The sequence below is a fragment of the Pteropus alecto genome, unplaced genomic scaffold (assembly GCF_000325575.1).
Source record: "Pteropus alecto unplaced genomic scaffold, ASM32557v1 scaffold78, whole genome shotgun sequence".
Taxonomy (NCBI): Eukaryota; Metazoa; Chordata; class Mammalia; order Chiroptera; family Pteropodidae; genus Pteropus; species Pteropus alecto.
This window is the reverse complement of record NW_006443124.1, coordinates 14,611,659-14,623,940: the sequence shown is the minus strand read 5'-3', so window position 1 is coordinate 14,623,940 and position 12,282 is coordinate 14,611,659. Positions and strand designations below refer to the sequence as shown.

Below are 12,282 nucleotides of genomic sequence, written 5' to 3'. Positions count from 1 at the left end.
CGCCCGGCTGCTGGGGAAGGAGGGGGCGACCCGAAATGGTGCAGGGGCCCTGGAGGGCCGGGCGGGGCTGTCTTTGTGAGCGCCAGGGGAGGGGCCGGGCGGGGCGCTGCTGGCCCCGAGCGCCCCGAGGCTGCCCCAGTAGCGCGGTGGAATCCGCGGCCGGATGCGGACCGGAGAGACGCGGGGTCTGGACGTGTGGCCCGGGGCCGCACGGTCCTGCAGGAGCCCGTCTTCCGCCCCCTCCCCCGCCCCGGGCCTGGGGGACAGGTGTGCACCGGACGGCCAAGGGCACCTTCGCTACCTTCCAGCGGGCGCGGACCGGGCAGGCACAGGGCGGGGACCAAGCTAGCGGAGCCAACTCAGCCTGCCTAGCCCAGCCCGGCCGGCGGGCCAGCCACAGCACAAAGGAACGCTAGGGCGGGGGAGGAGCGGAGCGGGCTAGGGGCCGGGCGCCCCGCCCACCAGGGGGGCCTTCTAGGAGTTGGGGTGTGATGGAAAGACGTTCATTGCCACATGGCAACCGCCCAGTGACTCCTGTTCCTCTCAGGAGTCGCAGAGGAGGCAAGGATGAAGGGGGATTGCCGGGGCTGGGCAGCTGGGTTGGGAGATGCCAAGGGGGCTGAGCTCCCTGCCTAGGGGACCAGCGGGGGACCCTGGGCTGTAGTCCTCGGGCGCTGCAGTCCTCGGGCGCACGAGCATCGAGAGAACTCCCAGAGAGGGATGAGGGGCTGAGTAGATATATTGAGACCCTGGCTCCAAGGCCCAGTGGCAAGGGGCTCTCAACTCCCTAATGGGGGAGGAGCTAGGCTGCTGTCTTCCTCCTCCCCAGCTGTTGCCTCCCTCTGAGCTCTGGGAGGGGTGGACCACCTGCTCTGGGTTGGAGTCCCCAGGGTAGTAGGAAAGCCAACGGGTTCCACCCTGCCCCATCCAGGAATCATTCCCCTCCAATACTCTTTTCTTGGAGTGGAGGCCCATTTAGTTCCCAGGCCTCTTCTTCCCCTGGCAGGCAGGAAACTGAGACACAGAGCGAGGGCAGGCCTGAGGGACTTCATTTGAGCTGGCCTCACCCTCATGCTGGGAGGGCATTGGGATAGGAACACTGACCTGGGGGCTGGAGGAGGGGACAAATGGCTAGCCGTTTGTGCCACGTACTGCAGCACTGGCGGGCAGCCAGGCCTGGAGGGATGGACGCGGGAGACAAGTTCTCATGTCCTGCAGGTCACTCACAGGAGAGGCCAGCACAGGCTAAGTGGGCAGGCGGCCCACCCGTTGTCCCAGCCCTGCCCCTGGGGGCTGAGATCATGGGAGGAGTTCAGGGCAAGGAGCAGGCTTGGCCTTGTGGAGAAGCTGGCCTCGGGATATGATGGGCCCTGCCTGAAGAGGGGCATGGTCCATCTTGGAATGCCCCCTCACCCTCAGTCTGGGGGTACTACTGCCTACCACCACCCCATTGTCCCTAACTTCTCCAGAGCAGAGCTCTGGAGGCCCAGTGTGGGTCCACACAACCATTGCTGGCCCACATCCTGCTCAGCAGAGGCCTGGGCTCCCACCACCCAGCAGCATCCATGTGGCCAAAGCAAGTTATTCATCACTAGTGTGCGTCACCCCCCATCTGGGTTGTGTGTGGGACACACAGATGCACGCATGCACCCTCACACATGCACACATTTGTTCACTCCCAAGGGCCTAGATAGCATTTTGTAAAAAGGGTGTGAGGATCACATCTTGCAGAGGGAGACATGAGGGCCCACAGCAACAAGCCAGGATACAGTGAGGTCTCAGGACTCAGGCGTGGACCCTGCACTCAGAGGTGGGAGGAGGGTGTGGTAAAATTGCTGCCTGGGCAAAGGGGGCTTGTCATTGCCCTCCCTTACCTGGTTTCTCAGTGTGGGGAGGGATGGGAGGAGCTCACTCTTAGGATGGCAGGGCCTCTGAAATGGAACCCTGCCCAGGTGCCAGGCAGGAGCAGAGGACCCAGGAAGTCAGAATGTGTAGTAGGAAGAGCCAGTGTTGCCCTGGATGTGACATGACTCTATGTGTGACCACACACAAGTCCCTGCTCCTCTCTGGTACTGAAAAGAAGAGTATTGGGCTCAACCATATCTGGGACCTCCAGGATGTCACAGCTCTAACATCCTGATATGATTGTCCTGAGGCTTCCACGTGCCCTCAGCTTCCCACCTCAACTGACCCCAGCATCTCCATGGAGCTGCAACATCCCAGCTGCCACCTCACCCCGGTCCCGTTTCTCTGGCCTAGATGGTTTCTCAGAGTTTGTGTCGGCGTCACAAATACCTACTGGTGCTGCTGCATGCTAGACACTGGACCCAGAGAGTGAGGCTTGTCAATTGACTGAGCCAGATGTCTCACCTCCATGGGAGCTTAGGTCTGACTGAGACAGTGTCTGTCTCTAGGAGTTGGAGCTGGGGAGACATGTGGATTCCTGGTTACCTATCCTGTCTTTGTGCCGTTTCACTCACTCCCACCTGCCCAGGCCACCTCTGATGTATTTGAGAAGCACTGGTTTAGTGAGACCTAGGGCAGGCTCAGATACCTCTTCCCATCCCTGCTGGGGTGTGGTGAGTGCTCTGGGGAGGTACAGCTCAGGGCACAGCTTCCCAGGGAGCTGGCATTGGGGCCCTGAGGAGTTTCTGCCGGGGTAGGCAGGAGGTGGAGAAACAGGTCTGGCCTTTCTGTGAAGGGAACCACATATGCAAAGGCTCAAGGGTGGGAAATATCCAGAACTGTGTCTGGCATCAGGGAGCCATCCAGTATGACCCAAGTGTGTGGTGTGGGTACAGAGGTATATCTGGAAAAGCAGGCAGGCGGAGCTCAGGGTTGAAGGCCTGACAAAGGCTTTGAAGTTAGCTATGGTTTCTGCCAGGTCAGGGCTGTGGCTGGAAAGGTGGCTAAAGGTGGGTAAGCAAGGGTGGAAGATGGAAGGGATAGGGTAGGTGTTCCTGGGAGTAGCAAGGGCCTTTAAAGCCTGAGAGAGGCTGACAGTTGTCCCTGAGAGGTGCGCTGTCTAGAGCAGTGTCTGGAAACCAGAATCTTGGAGTTCTGCCTTAGTTTCTCATCTGTGGAATGGAGAGGGGCAGACCTTGCTTCTCTGAGGGCCCTTTGTTCCTAATGGTGGATTAGGGCAGCAGACAGGTGGTGGGACAGCTGTGCTGGGAAGCAGCTGCCAGCATTGTGTCCTGGGCAACAGTTGGACCAGGAGCTCCCGGCCTCCCAGACCACCGACCTCCCAGACCACCTGCGTCCCTTTCCGTCCCTTTCCGGAGGAAGCGGGAAGTGTGTGTGTGTGTGTGTGTCCTCCTCCTTCCTTTCTTCCCCACTTCCCTTCTTCTTTCTCTCCTCCCTCTCTCTTCCCTCCCTCCCTTCCTTTCCTCTTCATACCTTCACTTCTTTTTCTTGTCCTCTCTTTTTTTCTCCTTGCCCAGTTTCTTTGACTCTGTTCCTCCCTTTCTCTTCTCCATCTCCCTTATGCTTTTGCCTTCCCTCCTTCCAGCCCCCAGCCTCCTGCCTTATTAGTGGAGAAAGGGGAGCTTGAAAAGGGACCGAACCCTCCTGAGCCTCCTCCAGAACAAGGCCCTTCTTCCTTGCCTCAGGCCTGTCCTCCCAGGGGCTCCTCAGGAGCCAAAATCTCTGCCTTCCCTTCTGTGAAATGGATGCTGTGCCACGGCTGCCTGGGAAGAAAACGCTAGGGAGGAGGAAGAGGGAAGACGGCTGCTAGGTCAGCTTTCTGGTGTCGCTAAGGTGGAAGGAAAGGGTGGCAGTCCCAGGAGGCCAGGGCCTCTGCTGGAAAAGAGGTGGCCTAGCTGCCCTTTGGAAGCCAGGAAGACATGGGTCACCCAGGGGTCAGAGTCTGGGCAAGAGTGACCTGGATGACCTCATCTCCATTTCAGAGAGGCAGAGATTGAGGCCCTGGGCGTGTCCCCGGGGTCCTTTGTGTTTAGGAGATTGCAGTCAGGGTGGGCTAGTCTTGTGCCAGTTGCTGGGTTGCCATGGTTACCAGGGGATGCCCTGAGTGGAGTGAACACTAGGTTCTCCTCCCCATCCCCTGCTGTGGGGGGGAGGGGCAGTGGGTACCAAGGCAGCGCCAGGTAGGTTCCTGGCAACAGCCAATGGGGGATGAGAAGCATGGTAGCCAGGGAACAGTAACCAAGGAACCGTCGCCTTGGAATCTCCATCGCACACCAGCTTGCTGGGTTGTAGGCTGCCAGGACCAGGGCTCCGAGCTCTGAGGACATGACACATGGGCAGCGATTTCTATCTCCCTCCTATTATTTATTTCTCACCTGACCCAGGGCCCCCTCTACCAGGCCCCAGGACCACTCCCCCACCAGTTTTCAGGCAGAGTGCTGGGCCAGAACCCCCCTCCTGTCCTACCCCCTCTGTGTCCCCCTACCTCCTCCCTAGAGCTGTCTCCACCCAAAATTGGCGGCCTGGGCCCTGACAGTTCTAAGAGCCACCCCTCCCACTCCCCAGGGCTCTGTATACATATGAGGATGGCTCGGATGACCTCAAGCTTGCAGCGTCAGGAGGTAAGAATTCCAACCATTCTTTCCCCTTCCTCTTCCACCCTCTCTTCCGCCCCCTCCTCCGGTTGTTTTCTTCCCCACCCCACTGGCTCCAGGCCACCTCCTAGCCTGTATCCAGCAGATCCACACTTGTCTGGCGGGTGTCCTTCCTGGTCATCCCTAAGATTCCCCGGGTGGGAAGGGAGGGAGCTTTGTTTCTTGTTTGATTATAGGAAGACAGCCTCAGAGAGAGAAAGTGACTTGCCCAAAGTCACACAGTTGGAGGGGAGGGCTCTGGCTGGGATGGCCCAGATCATCCTCACTTTCTCCAGAGCCCAAAGGCTTTATTTTACAGCGCTGGGCAGTGAGACTTGATGATGTGTGAGAAAAAGCAGTTCCTCAGTCCTACCCCCAATCAGGCCCTGGAGGATTCAGAGGCAAAGCCAACACCTGCCTGCCGCCTCTTACACCATCACAGAACTCTGAGACCTCAGGTCCCCGGGGGTGCCTGTAGATCCCACAAGAGGAGTCTTTCCTTCGGGTTCGAGGCCCTTTGCAGGGTGAGGGTTCAGGAAAAGGGAGTCCTGACACCCTCCTGATTCCCCCAGATGGGGGTTTGCAGGAGCTCTCAGGCCACTTTGAGAACCAGAAGGTGATGTACGGCTTCTGCAGTGTCAAGGACTCCCAGGCTGCTCTGCCAAAATACGTGCTCATCAACTGGGTATGTGGCTGTGGGCTGGGGAAGGGAGCTGAAGCCCCAGAGCGGTTGCCCTCCACCCGGCCTCACCCCCTGACACCGCTGGGAAGAGAGCTCGGGGCTTCGGGCTGCTGCCCCTCTTGTCCTTTCTAACCCTCTCTTCGTTGGGGACTTTGCAGGTTGGTGAAGATGTGCCTGATGCCCGCAAATGTGCTTGTGCCAGCCACGTGGCTAAGGTGGCCGAGTTCTTCCAGGTGCGAGTGGGGCCAGGGCTCTCATAAGGGCAGGGCCAGCCACCCAGGGCAGGGTCCATATGCTTGTGGTGGTGACAGGAGGGACCTATGCTGCCTGAACACACCTTCTTGCTGCAGGGCGTCGACGTGATTGTGAATGCCAGCAGCGTGGAAGACATAGATGCAGGCGCCATCGGGCAGCGGCTTTCCAACGGGCTGGCACGGCTCTCTAGCCCTGTGCTGCACCGACTGAGGCTGCGCGAGGATGAGAATGCCGATTTTATGCCGAGCCGGTGGTCAGTGTGCCCCTGGGAACAGCTGGCCCTGCCTCGTGCTGGGCCCACCCCTGCCCTCTCAGTCCTCAGCCTTTGCCCTGAGAGCTCCTGGAGCACTCAACTTGCTCTCTGCACTCACGCCAGGCCATTTGACTCTGCAGGGCACCACCTATCAGAAAACTGATGCAGCTGTGGAAATGAAACGGATTAACCGCGAGCAGTTCTGGGAGCAGGCCAAGGTGTGACCCCTGACTCCATAGGGTAGCTTTGGGCCTCTCTCCCCAAGTTACCCTTTCAGTAGTGTGTCCCGTCCCATGCACTACCCCAGCTGAAAGAGCAAGCCTTATGCCCGGAAGGCTCACTTTATTTCCCCAGAACCCTTACTTCCTTTGCCCTGAGTTGGGGATGGGCTGGAGGGTGGGAGGTGGGAGGGGGCAGGCTTAGGGCCTACACTGCCTTGGCATGGGTGGTTGCAGAAGGAGGAAGAGCTGAGGAAGGAGGAGGAGCGGAAGAAGGCCCTGGATGAGAGACTCAGGTTTGAGCAAGAGCGGATGGAGCAGGAGCGGCAGGAGCAGGAGGAGCGAGAGCGGCGCTACAGAGAGCGGGAACAGCAGATCGAGGAGCACAGGTGTGCCTGGCCCGCCCCGTGCAGGCCCTGCCCCATGCCAGCAGGTCCATGTGGGCCTGCCCTAAGGGGTGCATGCCTGCTTATCGTTCTAGGAGGAAACAGCAGACTTTAGAAGCTGAGGAGGCCAAGAGGCGGTTGAAGGAGCAATCTATCTTTGTAAGTTTCTAGCCAGAGCTCCCAGTCTCCTGGTCAGGGAGATGAGGATGGCCCCTGTTTTCCGGGGCCTCGTGGGGAAATCAGTGTTTTAGGGACAGTGATGGGTGTTCTGGGTACCCCTTCACGGGGTGTCATGGAGTTTCAGGCCTGCTGCTTGATCACGTGGGGTCTGGCCCCTGGCTGTGGAAAGACCTTGGAGAAGCTTATACTTCTGGAAGAGAGAAGTCTGTCTTGACCCAGACCCTAACTGACCAGACTCCCCTGTCCTTTCCCAGCAGGGCCTGAGGGGCTCAGGGTGGGTTAGACATGCTTCCTGCACATAGCGGGCTTGAGACTTGGTCCCCACAACATAACTGCTGCAGAGCCACACGAATGAATCCAGGCCGGTGCTCTGAGCATCTAATACACTGTGTGTAGTGTCTCCTTCAGAGCAGCCCCTTGCTCCAGGGGTGCTGTCTGAACCTCTAAACATTGGGGTGGCCCATAGAGCCTGTGGATTGGCCCTTTGAAACCGCAATGGAGTCAGATCCTCATGTTTTGAATTGAATTTTGTGTTTCAAAAAGGGCAGAACATGGTATAGTTCAGAACAGGAGGTGGGTGATACTCGTCTGGATTGGAAGTGTGATGGGCAGATATTGGGCCCTGAGGACTCCAAGGAGCTTGAGGGCCACACCCACAGGAGACTGGGAGGGAGGAGGCAGGACACCCTGCAGGCACAGGCGTTAAATGGCTGTCAGAGGTTACTCCAACCCCATCAGCTCCTGGGCTGGTAAAGATGGGAGATGATGTGGAGTTGGTAAGCTCTAGCTTCAGTGATTTATTCAGTAAACCCCTGTCACCACCTGCCATGTGCCAGGTGTTAGAAACACGGTGAGGAAGAAGATGGGCAAGGCCTTTTTAAACGAATCGATGAGTTTATTTTCAACTGTGGCAGAATATCCATAACATGACATATATCATTTTAGCCATTTTTAAATGTATAGTGTATTGGCATTAAGTATATTCACATTTTACAAACATCATCACTGTTCATCTCCAGAATTTTTTTCATTTTCCCATACTGAAATTCTGTACTCATTAACACTAACACTCCATTCTCCCCTCCCTGCAGCCACTGCCAACTGCCAGTCTACTTTCTGTCTGATGAATTTGACAGCTCTAGGTATCTCATGAGTGGAATCATACAGAATTTTTCCTTTTGTAACTGGCTTATTTCACTCAGCATACTGTCTCCAAAGTTTATCTATGTGTTAAAATGTCCTTCGTTTTTAAAGCTAATAATATTCCATTTTATCTATATAACATATTTCATTTATTCATTCAGAGCAAAGGCTTTTTGAAAAAGCTTTTTATGGAAAATTGCACACATACACATACATGCACATGAAGTAGAAAGAATAGTATAGTTAACCCCTTGAACTGATCACTTGTCTTCACCAATTATCAACATTTCAAGCAGTCTTAAGAAACTTATTCTATTATTTTATAGTTCCAGCTGGCCCTTTAGAACTATAAAATGCCTTCTATCAGTTTAAGGAGCTGTTCTGCTTTCTCTCCTCTGATAAGAATTGTCTTCTTTGTCTGGGTTCTCTTTACGCCAGGGTTGCTAGGGAGCTCCCATGTATCTGCAGATGCTCAGGTACAGCAATGCCGTCTACCCTTATGGTTAGTGTGTTGATCTCTCTCCCCTACTCACAGCCCTAACTTTTTTGAGTGTTTTTCACATCCTTGGTAGTTAAAGCTTTTGTGGTAAGTTGCCTCTGGTCTTTTTTTTAGTGAGGCAGAGGAACTGAGGAAGGTTATACTAGGCAGAGGCAGAGTATCAGCAAAGGCTGGTGGGATGTACATTTACGGGAAGGCAAGGAGCCTGCCTGGAGCCCAGTGGGCCGAGGAGCAGGGGAAATTTGAGAAGAGAGAGCAAGGTCAGGAATTTAGACTTAATTCTGGAAGACATGAAGTTGTGGATACCTGGAAGGGCCATTCTCCTGATGCACCCTGACAGAAAAGTTTAAGTTGTAGGTTATGTGCTCAAAAAACAAAGGATCTCTTTTATTTCACCACCTTGCCTGCAGCTTTTTCTCTCCCCTCAGTCTCTCCTGCCCCATTTGCTACAGAGGCAGCAGGGGACATTGATGTAGAGGCTTTCAGTGTAGTAGTGAGTTCAACTGAGCAAACATGTACCAACTCAACCTTGTGCTGGTCACTCACACATAGGCCTGAGTTCTCATCCTGTGTCACCCACAGAGGGTGGAAGAGATGATCCCAGAAACAGGAAATTTCTGACATAGTGTAATCTGTGTGCCTCGAACACCTCATGGGGACTCAGAAAAGGAAATGACCTGAATGGGCCAGGGACCGCATCCCCTGGCAGTAGGCAGTTCACAAGCTGAGGCTGAAAGCAGAACGAGTTGGAGCTGGGGTGGGGGTCAGGCACTTGGGGACAAGAGAGATTCATCTCCCATGCCAGGTGGGAAATGGTATGGATGTTCCAGGAATGGTTACTGGGTCATTCTGATGACTTTATACATCTCACAGGGTGTGTGGGCAGGTCAGGGTGGGAGGGGGATGTTGGAGAGGTGATGGGGCAGGTCAGGCAGGGGGAGGGAATGTGGGCCCATATGAGGGGCTCCACCTGCCTGTACTGGGGTTGCAATCTCAAAACATAGCAAATGAAATGAGCAGGTGAAAGGCAGTAAAGAGTGGTGGGGACTGTGGCAAACTGGATAGCACGCACCTGGTGTGAAGGTGGCTGCAGCTCTGGCCAGTGGCTGCTTGGGGGCATGTGGGCCAGTGTTGCCAGGTAAGAGAAACTGGAGATCCCGATTTCATTATGAAACTTCCTGATTCTTAAGTGGAGGCAACTAATTAACATGTTTTAAAAACATACTGGCAAAATGAAAGTCATGTATGGGCCATATTCAGCTAGTACTCACTATGACTCATGAGAAACCCCTGAGGGATTTTAAGCTAGGAAGCATCATGGTCTGATCTGGATTTTGGAAAGGTTCTTTGAGGGTTTATAGAGAAGAAATTAGGGGAGGAGAGCACGGAGGCAGGGGACTAATAATGATCCAGGAAGCAGTGATGGGCACAGTTAGCCAGGCACTGGAGTAAGTTTAAGAAAAGTTGGCTACAAAGCAGGGCGCACTCCTGGAGGCCCTGGGTGCCTGGTTGGATGTTTTTGCAAAGGAGCAGGAGGAGTTGTGCTGGGTGCCTAGGCACCTGTCCAGGCTGGAGGTAAGGAGGCTGAGGGCCTTGTGGATGGACAGAAATAACTGTGTGACTGGGTGGCGAAGGGAGGAGAGGTGCCACCTCCAAGGCTCTTCCTGCCAGATCATGGAGGAAACAGGCTGCAAGAAGGCAAGAGCTTCTGTTGGGGGTGCCCAGGACCATGTCCCTTTTGTTTCCAGGTTGACCAGCGGGATGAAGAGGAAGAGACCCAGATGAAGAAGTCAGAATCGGAGGTAGAGGTGAGAGCTGGTAGGACAGCAGGTGAGGCCAGCAGGGGTCTGCTTCAGCCAGTCCCAGCTTGGCCCTGACCCTTTCCTTGTGCCCCCAGGAGGCAGCAGCCATTATTGCCCAGCGGCCTGACAACCCACGGGAGTTCTTCAAGCAGCAGGAACGAGTCGCATCGGCCTCCGTGGGCAGCTGTGATGTGCCCTTGCCCTTCAACCACCGATCAGGTAGTCCCAGGTCCCACTCCCACTCGACCCTCACTCCTCAGGTTTTGGCCTTGAGCCTCTTTGGCACTCTTTCTTGGAAGGGAAGCCTTGCCCAAGGACCCTTGGAGAAGGCAAAGTTGTTCATCAGATGTACTTCCACCCTCCACCTCCCAGGTGGCAGGCCTAGAAGGCTGGGAGTGGAAGGAGGTCAATGTCGGGCCTTGGCTAAGCAGTGGGCAGTGCTAGAGGCCATCTGGTCCGCCCTGGCTTGGGCTAAGGCGCCCCCTCGCTGTGGGGAGCAGCCCTGTTGGGGTTGAACCAGGCCTTGCCTGAGGGCTGTGGTGCATGTGGGGTGGGCTGGTGCCCTGGCCCTGGGGCTTTCACCCAGGTTCCCTATTGGAATTCTCCTTGCAGCTTCCGCCTCCCCCTGAAGCACCCTTTTGCTTCCTGTCTGCTGGTCTGAGTGTTTGCCCCTGCGTGTGCTTGGCCTGTGCTGGGGTTCTAGGTGTGGGACAGGCTGTTCCCAGGTGTGTGCTGTGCAGAGGCTGGCTGCGTGGGGCAGGCTCCTTGCTGTGCGTGGCTGGTGCTGGTGGGAGTCCTGTGACAGCTTGAGGCTGTAGCCTAGCTTGGCTGAATGTGCACCCTGGCCAAAGGCAGCTTGAACATCCAGGGCCAGTCCTGGGGGTGGGTGAGGCCTTGGGGTGGGGGTGGGGGAGACTGACCCTCTCTTGTCCTCTGTTTCTCTCTCTCTGTCTGTCTCTCTCGGCAGGTCGTCCGTACTGCCCTTTCATAAAGGCATCGGACAGTGGGCCTTCCTCCTCCTCCTCTTCCTCCTCCTCCCCTCCACGGACTCCCTTTCCCTATATCACCTGTCACCGCACCCCAAATCTCTCTTCCTCCCTCCCATGTAGGTAGCAGCCCCAGGCCTGGGCAGGGGGGTAAGGAGGGCCCCGCTTCCCAGCAGCCCCCCGCCCTCACTCCCCCAGCCTGACCGCTGATCTCTGGTGTTTGTCCCCAGAGCAGGTACCGCCCGCCTCTTCCCTGGCCCTGAAGGGGTGCTGGCTCCCAGGGGCCTGGCTTACAGGGTCTGGAGTTGTGGTCTGGGGAGCTGGGGAGCTCCAAGCCCCAACCCAGACCAGACTCCAGAGAAGAGGTGCTGGCCAGGCCCCAAGGTGGACAATCCTGGTCCCACCTGGCTCCCTGGCCCTCACTGACCAGCTTGGGGGTTTGTTCCACAGGCAGCCACCTGGACAGCCACCGGAGGATGGCACCCACCCCTATCCCCGCCCGGAGCCCATCTGACTCCAGCACAGCCTCCACCCCTGTCTCTGAGCAGATCGAGCGGGCCCTGGATGAGGTCACGTCCTCGCAGCCTCCACCACTGCCACCCCCACCCCCACCAGCCCAAGGTAAATGAGGAGTGCTAGCTGCACTGGGCTTCTTACCAGTCCCTGTGCTGGAAACCCCATGTGGCCATGGTAATAACTCCCCAGGGATCTAGGCTACCCATCACCCAGGCTGCACTGTCCTGGAAGTGGTTGTGGCCAGGAGGAGCCCTGGTGTCACAGTGACACCTGTCCTCTGAAGCTTAGTTTCTCTCCCTGGAGTGGGGATCAGGCCTTCTTCCCAGGGCTGCCGAGTGGCTTAAAGACACTAGGTAAAAGGGCAGTGGGGCCCAGTAGGTGCTGGAGGGCAGTCTGCACAGAGCTCTTAGTGGAGACCATCTTCCAAGAGGTTGCCAACTTTTTTGGGGGGGGCAGGGTAGATAGGGTGGCTGCCCAGGCCCTGCATCCTTTCCTGAGGGAGCTGGTCCCATCCGTCTCCTCCATTTGTGTTGTAACAGAAACCCAGGAGCCTGGTCCCAGCCCGGATAGCGAAGAGACCAGCAAGGAGTCCAGAGCCACAGCCCCTCAGGCCTGGGCTGGCCCTGTGGAGGAGCCCCCTCAGGCACTGGAGTCTCCCCGGGGGCAAGGCAGCCCCATGGAGGACTTTATGTTCATGGTGGCTCCAGAGCAGGCTGTCCTGGCTGCTCCTCTGGAGCCTGCCATAGCTGACACTGCTCCAGCCGACACCCTGGCAGCTGCTGCCACTGCAACCAACATTCCTG

At 56.6% G+C, this 12,282-nt stretch overlaps 1 protein-coding gene across 1 annotated transcript in view; it reads left to right on the top strand.

Annotated features, from left to right (window-relative positions):
* DBN1 (drebrin 1) overlaps window positions 1-12,282 on the top strand; it is a 14,915-nt gene that overhangs the window by 555 nt on the left and 2,078 nt on the right. Inside the window, exons 2-13 of the mRNA XM_025040609.1 lie at window positions 1,136-1,218; window positions 4,492-4,547; window positions 5,132-5,244; window positions 5,400-5,474; window positions 5,592-5,753; window positions 5,890-5,967; window positions 6,205-6,356; window positions 6,449-6,512; window positions 9,924-9,983; window positions 10,073-10,196; window positions 11,414-11,584; window positions 12,019-12,282. Coding sequence (XP_024896377.1) covers window positions 1,136-1,218; window positions 4,492-4,547; window positions 5,132-5,244; window positions 5,400-5,474; window positions 5,592-5,753; window positions 5,890-5,967; window positions 6,205-6,356; window positions 6,449-6,512; window positions 9,924-9,983; window positions 10,073-10,196; window positions 11,414-11,584; window positions 12,019-12,282 — 1,402 coding nt within the window. The remainder of the gene's footprint in view (window positions 1-1,135; window positions 1,219-4,491; window positions 4,548-5,131; window positions 5,245-5,399; window positions 5,475-5,591; window positions 5,754-5,889; window positions 5,968-6,204; window positions 6,357-6,448; window positions 6,513-9,923; window positions 9,984-10,072; window positions 10,197-11,413; window positions 11,585-12,018) is intronic.